The 9946-nt window shown below is 52.5% G+C and overlaps 2 protein-coding genes and 1 long non-coding RNA gene across 4 annotated transcripts; all 3 read left to right on the forward strand.

Annotated features, from left to right (window-relative positions):
• The first annotated feature begins 1006 nt into the window (after positions 1-1006).
• On the forward strand, positions 1007-4297 carry LOC125612659 (izumo sperm-egg fusion protein 1-like). Its single transcript, XM_048791224.1, has 8 exons — positions 1007-1273; positions 1623-1697; positions 2249-2335; positions 2585-2605; positions 3058-3138; positions 3320-3420; positions 3665-3818; positions 4065-4297. The coding sequence occupies exons 1-8, from the start codon at positions 1039-1041 to the stop codon at positions 4295-4297; spliced, it is 987 nt and encodes a 328-aa protein (XP_048647181.1). The 5' UTR covers positions 1007-1038.
• Positions 4298-4577: 280 nt separating this feature from the next.
• Positions 4578-5606, forward strand: LOC125612569. Of its 2 annotated transcripts, none has more exons than XR_007342996.1 (3): positions 4578-5135; positions 5272-5403; positions 5489-5606. It is a non-coding gene; the product is annotated as an uncharacterized LOC125612569 (long non-coding RNA). The 2 variants fall into 2 exon arrangements; XR_007342995.1 differs by having other exon boundaries at positions 4578-5124.
• Positions 5607-6910: 1304 nt separating this feature from the next.
• Positions 6911-9921, forward strand: LOC125612660. The gene is made up of 4 exons (XM_048791225.1): positions 6911-7255; positions 8758-8921; positions 9103-9235; positions 9892-9921. Exons 1-4 carry the CDS (start codon positions 6926-6928, stop codon positions 9919-9921), a joined length of 657 nt encoding a protein of 218 aa, XP_048647182.1. The 5' UTR covers positions 6911-6925.
• Positions 9922-9946: the final 25 nt, after the last annotated feature.

The raw sequence follows: 9946 nt of genomic DNA on the forward strand, positions 1-9946 counted from the left end.
GAGTTACAGTCGTGGGAAATATTAAGGCAGAAGGACGCGGCACCGGGTTCCTCACAGTCTGAATGGGATCCTGAGCGAATCCTGGGTTTGAGGGCACAAGTCAAGGATCAAGGTCGGAGAGGGGCTAGTTAGTTAGGGTGCCTCGTGTTTAGGGCACTTTGGGGCTCCGTTTCCTGAGAAGGTGCACCCTGAAAATAAGAGGTCGTAGCCTTGGGCAAGGGTGGACAGGAGGGATAGGAGGGTGGCTGGGAGTCTTGCATACATTCGTGGGGTCCCCAGGGTAAGGGATCTGGAGTGTACTTTGGTCTTGAGGGAGTTTTGAGAACATGCGGGAGAGTCTGATATATTGAAGCTGGACATGGACTTTTCAGCTTGAGGTGCAACAGGGTTTGGGGGCTTGGGTGTGTCTGAGTGTTGATTGGCTTGAGGTTGGAAGTTCAGGACCACATTAATTGTGGGGGAGCTGTGGGTCCCATGGATTGGCAGCTTGGAGAGTCTGAATGGTTAGGGCGGACTTGGGTCCTTATGTGGGGAATGTTTTAAATGTCTGCTGATCTCACTGGGCATGGTGGTATACCTCTGTAATCTGAACGACCTCGGAGGATGAGGCCGGCGGATTGGTAGTTTAAAGCCAGCCTCAACAATTTAGTGAGGGCTTAAGAAACATAGCAAAACCCTGTCTCCAAAGTAAAAACAATGAAAAGGGCTTGGGTGTGGCTCAGTGGTTAAGTGTCCCTGGGTTCAATCTCTGGTACCTAAAAAAAAAAAAAATTGGTGATCTCTGAGGATGAATGAAGACCCTCAGTTTGGGGTCCTCTGGATGGGGCATAAGTCACAAAATTCTGAAGCATCTGATGAAGCATACAAGTCTTCATCCTATGGAGATTTCCTGAAGACCTGTTCCCATGGGGGAGATTGCACATGTGGGGTTCATGGGACCTTAAGATGGGCTTTGGCTTCTCTCTGTTTAGATTCATCTACTCTGTCGAGCGTGAGAGGACCCTCCTGGTGTTTTCTCTACCGAGTGCTCAGGCCTCAATGGGGCTGTGTTTTGTGCTCCTGTTGGCTGCACTGGCCTGCTGCCTGATTCCAGCAAGCTGTTGTGTCACATGTGAGCCGTCAGTCATGGAAGCAGTAAAGTCCTTGGAGAAGGATTACTTGCCTGGACACCTGGAAGCCAAAGACCATGAAAAAGTGATGGATATGGTATACAATATTTTGAAAGGTTTTCAGGACCGGCCGTTCATCGAGGGTTCCTATGCAGGAATCATAGGTGAGGGGCAGGGCAGAGAGGGCCCATTCATCTTTGGTGCTTCTAAGAAGGATTGGGTCCAGGATTTCCAGGGCCAGTGATGAAAGGGGATGGGCCAGGTTCCCCTGGTCTTGGGAATGGAGTAGGCAAGTTGCAGGTTCCAGGCCCTCCCAGAGCTAGCAAACACTGTTTTTCCACTTCCTTTCTAGCAATTGTCTGTAAGAAAACAATTCCCAGAGGGAAACAGAATAGTGAGTTCCATAATTAGGTCTATCCTTGCACTGTGTTCCCATGGGCATGGTAGATATTATGAGGTAGTAGCCTTAGAGTGGAGTAAAGGTGGAATCTGGGGTTCTGTATCAACCCACAGATAAGAACTCATTGGAAGAGGTGTCCCGGACTTTGCTGAAGGAGCTGAAACGCATCACAGACAGTAATGTAAAAGGTTAATGACTGAAGGGCTGGGAGGAGGGTCCTGGATTTTGCAGGAGAGCCATTGCTAGTGATATCTACCCTGGGGATGTGATGCATGGCTCTGGGACTAACTGCCTAGTTCAAATTCTGGCTCTGCCACTTCCTACTCATGTGGCCCTGAGCGAGGAACTGGGCAGTTTCCTCAGCTCTACACTGGACAGCATCACAGTGCCCTCCTCCCTCAGCTCCTGGGAGGATTAGATGGGTTGATACCTGTGCATTGCTTAGCCCAGTGACTGGCACTGTGTGAAGGGCTTGATTTCTGTGCCCCTTCCTGAGAAGGCAGAAGATGGAATGTCAGCCCCTCCAGGTGGCACATTCCCTGTAGCCCCTGGTGCTCAGGAGGGCTGAGGCAGGAGGATCCGAGGGATCAGGAGTCCAGAGAGCCTGAGCAACAGCTAGAGGCTGTTTCAATTGGGGAAAAAAAAAAAAAAGAATGCCTGTCTCCAAAGATGAAGACCCTATTCAGAACCCACACACACCTGGGGGAGGAGAGAACTAAGCACTACTGCTTTCTCCCAGGAGAGGACTTTATCAGAGAGCTCAACCACACACTGATCAAGGAAAAGGATGATTTTAACCTGCAAGCTCTTCATTTCCAGAAGGAGGGTGAGGAAAGATGGGAACCCTGGACCCGTCCAACTCCTTCCCCTTTCTACCACCTGAGTCCCTTTCTCCAGCCCCCTGCATCTCCACATCCAGGCCCTTGGCTTCCTCAGTCCCCTCCTCCTGCTGACCCCTCAGGGGTCACCTCCCTCAGGCCCTTCCCCATACCTCTACTCCTCCCCAGCCCCTCTCCCACCCTTCTTCATTTAAAAGTCTGATTCTTTTCTCCTTCTTTTCTCCCTTCTGAGGCAGCTTTATGTCCCAACAAATGTGGTGAGTGCAGACAGCAGAAGCTATTCTTCTACCCTCATCGTGGCCCATGATACCCACCCCTCCCCTTCCCCCCTTCTGGATGCACATTTGCAGCATCTGAGAGGTTCCTGGGTCTCCAGCCACCTTTTTCTGGCTTGGATTTGCAGGTAGCAGGTGTATCCTATGTGAACTCTTATTTATTTATTTTAGTTATAGATGGACACAATACCTTGATTTTATTTATTTATTTTGTATGTGGTGCCGGGGATCGAACCCAGTGCCTCACGCGTGCTAGGCAAGTACTCTACCACTGACCCACAACCCTGGCCCCTATTTGGACTCTTTACTGACCTTGGAGGGATGACCTCCTAGGGATTTGGCCCAGCAGGCCCCCAGCCCTTTAGCCCTTCCCCTTGACCTTTTTCAAACCCACCTCTTAATGGGTGAACACAGCCTTGACCTTGCCCCTCCAGGCATCATGTTTCAGACTCTGATATGGTGCCAGCACTGTGAGCAAAAGGTTCACGCTTGCCGGAAGCCCATAAACTGCGGGGGTGAGCATGGGACCCTGCTGGAGGGGTTGGTGGGAGAGGGATGGGGCCACAGGAGGGACAGTCCAGAGAGCTCAGGATGCAGACAGGAGGCAGGGAAGGGCCTGGCCCAAACCAAGCTGAGACTGTTTGGGGAGGGCAGTGACCCCAGAAGAACCATCTCACAGTCATGCTCCATCCTCAGAGCAACATGTGGAGGTCCATCAATCGGAAGAACTGAACTTGGACTGTCTGCTCACTTGGCACCATATTTCTGAAGGCCTCACAGACTACAAATTTTACAGGGTGGGGCCCTCCAACTCCTGTAACCCTTAAACCCCAAGTCACTCAAGCTGGTATGAGCCCCTGGCCTACACCCAACCCTCATGGCCTAGTAGGTGAGGTCACTCCTGACTCTCAGGCACCCCAAGTCCTGCTGCATGATCCCCTGGATTCCTGTCTTCCTGAGGCCCCGGGAGTTTCTCAGCCCTGTATTTCCCCAATTCCTGGAATCCCCATGCCTCTGTGATACTCTGGAGCTTGTGTCTAGGTTTGGGAGAACAATTCTGAGACCTTGCTGTACAAGGGGAAGGAATCAACCCTGACAAAGCCAAGGGTGAGTGAAGCGGATGAAGGCAAATATCGCTGCGAGCTGGACACGGTGATGTCAGGCCCATCTACCATCATTTCATATCATGTCACAGGTCAGTACTGGGGTGATAGAGAACTGGGGCCCTGGGTATTGTTAGAAGGAGGTACAGGAAGTATTCTCAGCTTTGGAAGCTTAACTTCAGATGGGGTTCTGCCTTCAGGCCATGGAGGACTTGCCTCTGTCGTGGCCTCTGGTGGCAGGGATGGTGTTCCCTAGGAGGTTTCTACTGGAGGGCCTGGGTCTTGGGGCTGGTGTGCCTCAATCCTTCTCTGACTGCTATTGGCCCTCCTATTATCAGTGCTGCCCCCTAAAATCCGCCATGAGAAACATAAAGAAAAGCTTGAAGACACTGAGGGGAGCCCGTTAGATGTGAACTCAGAAAGGCCCACAGAAAGTACAGCAGCGTCAGCACACCTAGAGCCCATCACATCCCTCCAGCGTTCGCAGGCCCAGAGTATGCTGCAAGGCTGCCTCTTTGCGCTGCTGATCTCCTTCTTCATACTTCTGGTAGCTGCCCTTCTTCTCAGGTGAGTCTAGGGAGGAAGGTGGGACCTGGAGGGAGAGGGGGGGCTTCCTACTGCCCAATGCTGGAGCAGTTGGCAGAGCCACTGAGGTTTCCAGAGAGCTGGTGGGAGTTACAGCTTGGGGGGCTTACCTACGAGGGCCAGGCGTTGATAGTTGTTTGAATAGGTCAGCTCTGTGGGGCTGGGAGTTAGGGAGTGGGTCCCAACTGCTTCCTACCTAACATGACTCCCTGATTTGCACCTCTCAACCTCGTTCAATCTCCCCTAGGCTAATTTACTGGCGAAGATCCAGACAGAAACAGTGCTCACAATCCAGCCTTGCAAATACAGCTTCTTAAGATGTCATCTGTTAAGACAACAAAGTCAGCGACCTCGAAGGGAGTTGAAAATACATCATCTAAGACATCAAGGACAACGACCTCAAAGTGAAAAAATAATTAAATACGTGTCTTGTTGTCTAAGTATTTGACTCACTCCTCTGGACTAATTAATACCTTACGTTCCCCCAGAGGACAGATCAGGAGATGGGCTCCTGCCTCAGGGAGGAGGGTGAGGAACATGGCACCACTGAGGTCTGGTGGAGGGGACAGCAGACTGTGATATAATTCCAGAACCAAGAAACAGGCCAGGGCCAGGCCTACCTAGATCTCCTGCCCCAGGCCTGGTCTTCTCAGGACACCCCCTCCCACCTCTTCCTGTTGGGTTTCCTCTTGCCTTTTAATGTCCCCACACAGTGCTGGGGCTGGGTCAGAGGCACAGGCTTTTCTAAAGGGATCAGGAACTAACCCAGGACATCAGAGCCAGGCCCTCTGGGTGCTGCCCAACCTGCAACAGGTAAGAACCAGGTAAGACTCCTGAGTCCCACTGCAGCCATCAGTCCTCCTGGGCCTGTAGTCCAGGGCCCATCCCTCTCCCCAGATGCCCCTCTGCCTCATTCCCCTAACCCCAGCCCATTGGGGATGTATATCCACCTTCCCTTAGGGCCAGGCTATCTGGTGTATTGAAGGAGGGTGGAAGCACCCCATCTACTTTGGAAAGCTCCCTCCCCTGTGTGCCTGTGGAACCATCCTCCCCACCAAGCCCCGGGCCACAGGCCCATCCTGCCTCTGTCATGTGAGTAGCCACAAAGTGGTCCACCTGCCCCTGGCCCACCTGCCTTCCATCTGTCCCTGGTTTGGGCTCATTGCTTTCTTGTCAGGGATCCTGAGAGACCTGTCTCCTGTTCCAGTCCTGAATGGGCAAGGGAGCCTGGGTGATGAGAGCAGGAAGTCAGATACTGGTTTACTTGGGCCCAGTGGGGGGAGAGGTGGGCTTAGGCACTGGGGTGGGCCACACAGGGCGGGTTTTGATTCTGCTTCCTTCCTTCCCTCCCCTCCCTTCTCACCTCTTGGTAATGGCTTCTGTGGGACTGGCCTTTATTTATTTAGAGTCTCTTTCCTGCTATGTCTACCCACCACCCATTTTGGTCATCCCTGGGTCTCTGTTTTTCCTTACTGTCTCTGCTCCCTTCTCACTCCTGTCCCTCTTCCTCTTGGGGTATTGGTGTCCTTCCCCCTTCCTGGGGACCCCATCTCCGTGTCTGCTTGTCTTTCTGGATGACTCTCTGCGATTCTGTTCGCAGAGGTGGATCCCCGGTCTTCATCTTCAGACCCGAGGAAACCCTGCAGCTAGCCACTGACTCACCCACGCTGCAATTGGAACTTTGGCGAGTGGGCACCTTAAAGCAGGTTGGGGGGAGCCAATGGGGGACTAGCCTGGGAGAAGGCGGGGCTGCAGCATCTGAGCGCTGGGCGGGACCTGCTGGTTTCCCAGGGCCTACAGAGTGGTGCTTGGATTCCCGTGGGGCATGGCCCGGCTGGTGGCAGTGGTTGGAGGTGTCCCAGAGTGTCTCGGGATGGAGTCAGGGCCTTTAGGAGGCATTCCAGGCTGCCTTGCAGGAGGCTGAATGTGTAGGTGGCCAAAGCAGTGGTAGCTCCCCAGCGGGGTGTCGGTGGGTTCTGGCAGCTCAGCAGCCTGTGGGAAGCGCCAGAGCCTAGCGAATTCCCAGGGATTCGGCGAGTGTTAGGGGAAAATCGAAGTTGGAGAGAACTGGGAGATGAGGAACAGGCCAGGACAATGTCCTGGAGGGCTGTGCAGAGCCGTGGGTGGGCCTGCGGGGCCAGGGTGGAGTCTGAGGAACTGAGTAGGCCTGAGCCTGAGGTGTTGGCCCTGGTGAGGTGTGGTGGCACCTGCTTGTGGGTCTGTGTGGCAGGAGACAGCTCAGGGAACTAGGCTGAGGCGGATCTTGAGGGTCAGGGCCTATGTGGGCAGAGCCTAGGAGGGAGAGGAACTTGTGTTTCTGGTGGCAGGCCTTGGATTAGGTGGCCTTAGGCTGGGTTGGCTGCCAAGTGTGGGCACAGGGTAAAGCAAAGGGCTAGAGGAAGAGGTGTTCGTAGAGGCCAAGGAAGTTTTGTTACATGGGACCTGAAGCAGGAGGCAAGGGTTGCACATGCCACAGGGAGACTGGAGGCGCGCAGCCCTGTGCACTGAGGGACAGGGCACTCAGCTTGTGATGGATGATCTCAGTTCTCTCTCTCTCCCTGGTCTTTCTACTCTCAGGCATTTTAATTCTCTCCGTAGGCAAGGGCGCCACCTCATGGCGACCACAGAAGAACCGTTCCTGGGCAGCTTCTGGTGGGGCCGCACTGGCCAGTCCTGGTCCTGGGTCTGGATCTGGGGTCCCCTCTGGATCTGGGGGCAAGGAACGCTGTCTTTACGGCGCAGCGTATCAGAGCTGAGCCTGCAGGGTCGGAGAAGGCGGCAGCAGGAACATAGGCAGCAAGCACTTAGCATGGCCCCAGGGGCAGCTGATACCCAAATAGTACCTGCAGACCCTGGGGATTTTGATCAGTTGACTCAGTGCCTCATCCAGGCCCCCAGCAATCGCCCCTACTTTCTACTGCTCCAGGGCTATCAGGATGCCCAGGTGAGCATCGCCTCCCCAACCACCCAGAGCCCTATGTCCCCCCTGTCTTTGGAGAGTGATAAACCTGTAGTTCTCAGAATTCCTCTGGTTGAGGTAGCCTCAGGTCCTCTGGTAGGCAAAAGCACAGCCAGGTTGCAGAGTGTGAGTGTGGAGGAGGCAGAAGGGAGATGGCTGACAAGATTACACTGGAGGCATAAACAGGGCATGGTCCTGTCACTGAAAGTGGAGGGCAAGCTGTGTCTTTTCAAAGGAGAGTCCATTGCAGGAAGGAGACCCTGTGCAGACATCATTTCTTGAGGGAGGACGACAGGAGAGTGCATGTGCTGGGGCAGGGACATCCTTGACTGGTGTCTGGGGTCTTGATCTAGAAAAGCCTGTATTTCTTTGGTGGGGGAGTGGATGAACCCATTTGTAAAAGGTGATGGTTTTCACTGGGACGTTTGACCACTGTGGATGCAGGCAGCGGGTGCTGGCACTTCTATGCATTTACACATTTGGGTGACAATGGGAGAACTTGAACTTTAGATTTATTTTACTTATGTATTTTTATTTTACTTTGTTACATTATAGTTTTATATATTGATGGAATTAGTTGGTACACATTCATACATGCACACAGTCTTCGGTTTATTTTGTAAAGGCGACACACTGCTTCCATTTTTACAGAATGGAGACAAGAGCACCTTTTTAAGAAAGATTCTTTGGAATGCATCTTTTCGGGGAGTGGATGAAGTAGGAAGCTCTCTCCTTGAGGCAGGTGTTTGAAAGCATGATTACTAGAAGAGCCACTCTATGGAAATCTCTAGGAGGTGTCCCCTATAAGGAGGGGCATAGTGAGAACCTCTGTTGATGTTGTGGGCGTGTCTTTGGAGTCCTCCTACAAGGGAGTGAGGGCAAATAGAGGAGTCCATTGTTGGAGCAGGCTTCCTTGTAAGGGATGGGAATAATTGAGAGAATGCACTGTGGAAAGGGCTCATCTTAGAAATGCACCTTCACCGGTCTAGGCAATGGAACACCCTTTGTTTGGGTTGTTACCTTTGTTTAAGTCTTCTGAATGGCTGCCCCTCAGGAGAGGGAACCCTCCCTCTAGAGTCCACTCTGATAGTCTTTTCTCCAAGAGATGTTACTTCTGCCCTAGTGTTCAGAATATTGAAGGAACCCTTGGTTTATCTAGAGCAAGCACTCATTAACTCTCTTCCAGAGTGACTTTTAAAACATCTGTTTCCTTTGGGATATTGAGAGAGGGGAAATATCTTAGTGAATTGGGAAATATCTGTAAGGCTCCATCTTAAAGGTAGAATAATGAGTAATCGGGGCCAGCATTGTGGAAATGGAGGAATGTTTCCTTGGAGAGCTTCATTCTTTGAGGATGATGGTAGGGGAGAGTCCATTTTAGTGGGGTGGTGGGTTGATCTTGGCAGCACCAATTTCCTGTGCTGGATGTTATGGGAGAAGCTACTCTGTGGCTCTCTGGTTTCCCTGGCTGTTGGATTTTCTTCCAGCATCTGCAGGAAGTTCCCCCTCATGACAACCTCCAGGAGGAGGCCCAGCATTTATTGGGTCAGCTCTGCCTAAGGCTCACTGGAACCCGACCTCACACATTTGTGGTTGTCGTTGTCTACCATGAAGACATCTGCAGGTGCTGGCCCAGTGCTAGAAGGGTGTGGTGAGTGACAGCGCTTATATTCAGCAGGCTATGGACTGGTTCTGGGCCTGGCATGAAGCCCCCATCTTTGTGTTCACCATCTATGGCATGAAGGTGCTGGGAAAATATTCATGCTCCCATGGTGATGTGGCTCACGGGGGATAGCCTTGGTCCTTGTCATTCAGTATAACCACACTGTCAGGACCACTGGTACCTTTGGCTTCTGGGCTGCCTACCTGGCTGGTGGAGACACTGTCTACCTTGCCAACCTCACCCTGCCAGACTCAGAGTTCCTGAAGGTCTTCAAGCCTGAAGCTACCTTCCTGCCTGAGGGGGTGGGCATTAATGCAAACTTGTCTCCAGTGCAGACAGGGGCTGGGCCTTGGAAGCCAGGGAGACTTTTGGGACTGGTCTCATCAGGCTAGAGTCAGACAGACATGTCTCCAGAGGCTTGGCAGCTTCTGGAGAAATCAGGGGTGGTCCCAGAGCAGGTAGTGCCCATGGCCAGAGAGATTCTAGTTGGCCAGAGGTGGAAAAAAGTAGGGGCTTCCTGGAGCTGCCTGAACACCTACAACCAGCAGAACATTTTTTCTGATGGCTGGCAATGCCCAGTGAAGCTCATGGTGGCTCCAGAAGCCACGGTGCCCACCTGATCATCATTTCCATAGTATTTCTGCATGGCTGCCCCTGAGAACAGGGAACCCTGCCTTCTAGAGTCCACTCTGCTGGTCTTTCCTAGCAGAGGTGTTACTTCTGCCCTGGTGTTCAGAAGACTGAAGGACCTCATGGCTGATCTAGAGCAGGCCCTCATTAGCTCTCCTTCAGGGTTCCTGGACTAATTCCCATTGGGGTTTGTTCTATGGAGAACCAGCTCTACTGTTCTTGAATATCCCTGCAGAGACTGGGGAATAAAGATCCAGAATTCTACATTGTTCTGCAAAGAATCTGATGAAGGGACTACTGCCATACTCAACACTCCCCGCACTGCCAGAATGACCGAGATTTGGGAAACGACCTCTAGTGAACCATCGTCTGTTTTGAGTATG

Source organism: Marmota marmota, unplaced genomic scaffold (assembly GCF_001458135.2).
Source record: "Marmota marmota marmota unplaced genomic scaffold, marMar, whole genome shotgun sequence".
Taxonomy (NCBI): Eukaryota; Metazoa; Chordata; class Mammalia; order Rodentia; family Sciuridae; genus Marmota; species Marmota marmota.

Coding starts and splice junctions, on each gene's coding strand:
- LOC125612659 (XM_048791224.1), top strand. CDS start 1,039: ATGGGGCTGTGTTTTGTGCTCCTGTTGGCTGCACTGGCCTGCTGCCTG. Junction 1,274..1,622: donor TTCCTATGCAGGAATCATAG/GTGAGGGGCAGG, acceptor ATCAACCCACAG/ATAAGAACTCATTGGAAGAG. Junction 3,139..3,319: donor GAAGCCCATAAACTGCGGGG/GTGAGCATGGGA, acceptor CTCCATCCTCAG/AGCAACATGTGGAGGTCCAT.
- LOC125612660 (XM_048791225.1), top strand. CDS start 6,926: ATGGCGACCACAGAAGAACCGTTCCTGGGCAGCTTCTGGTGGGGCCGC. Junction 7,256..8,757: donor AGGGCTATCAGGATGCCCAG/GTGAGCATCGCC, acceptor ATTTTCTTCCAG/CATCTGCAGGAAGTTCCCCC. Junction 8,922..9,102: donor CCCAGTGCTAGAAGGGTGTG/GTGAGTGACAGC, acceptor CCACACTGTCAG/GACCACTGGTACCTTTGGCT.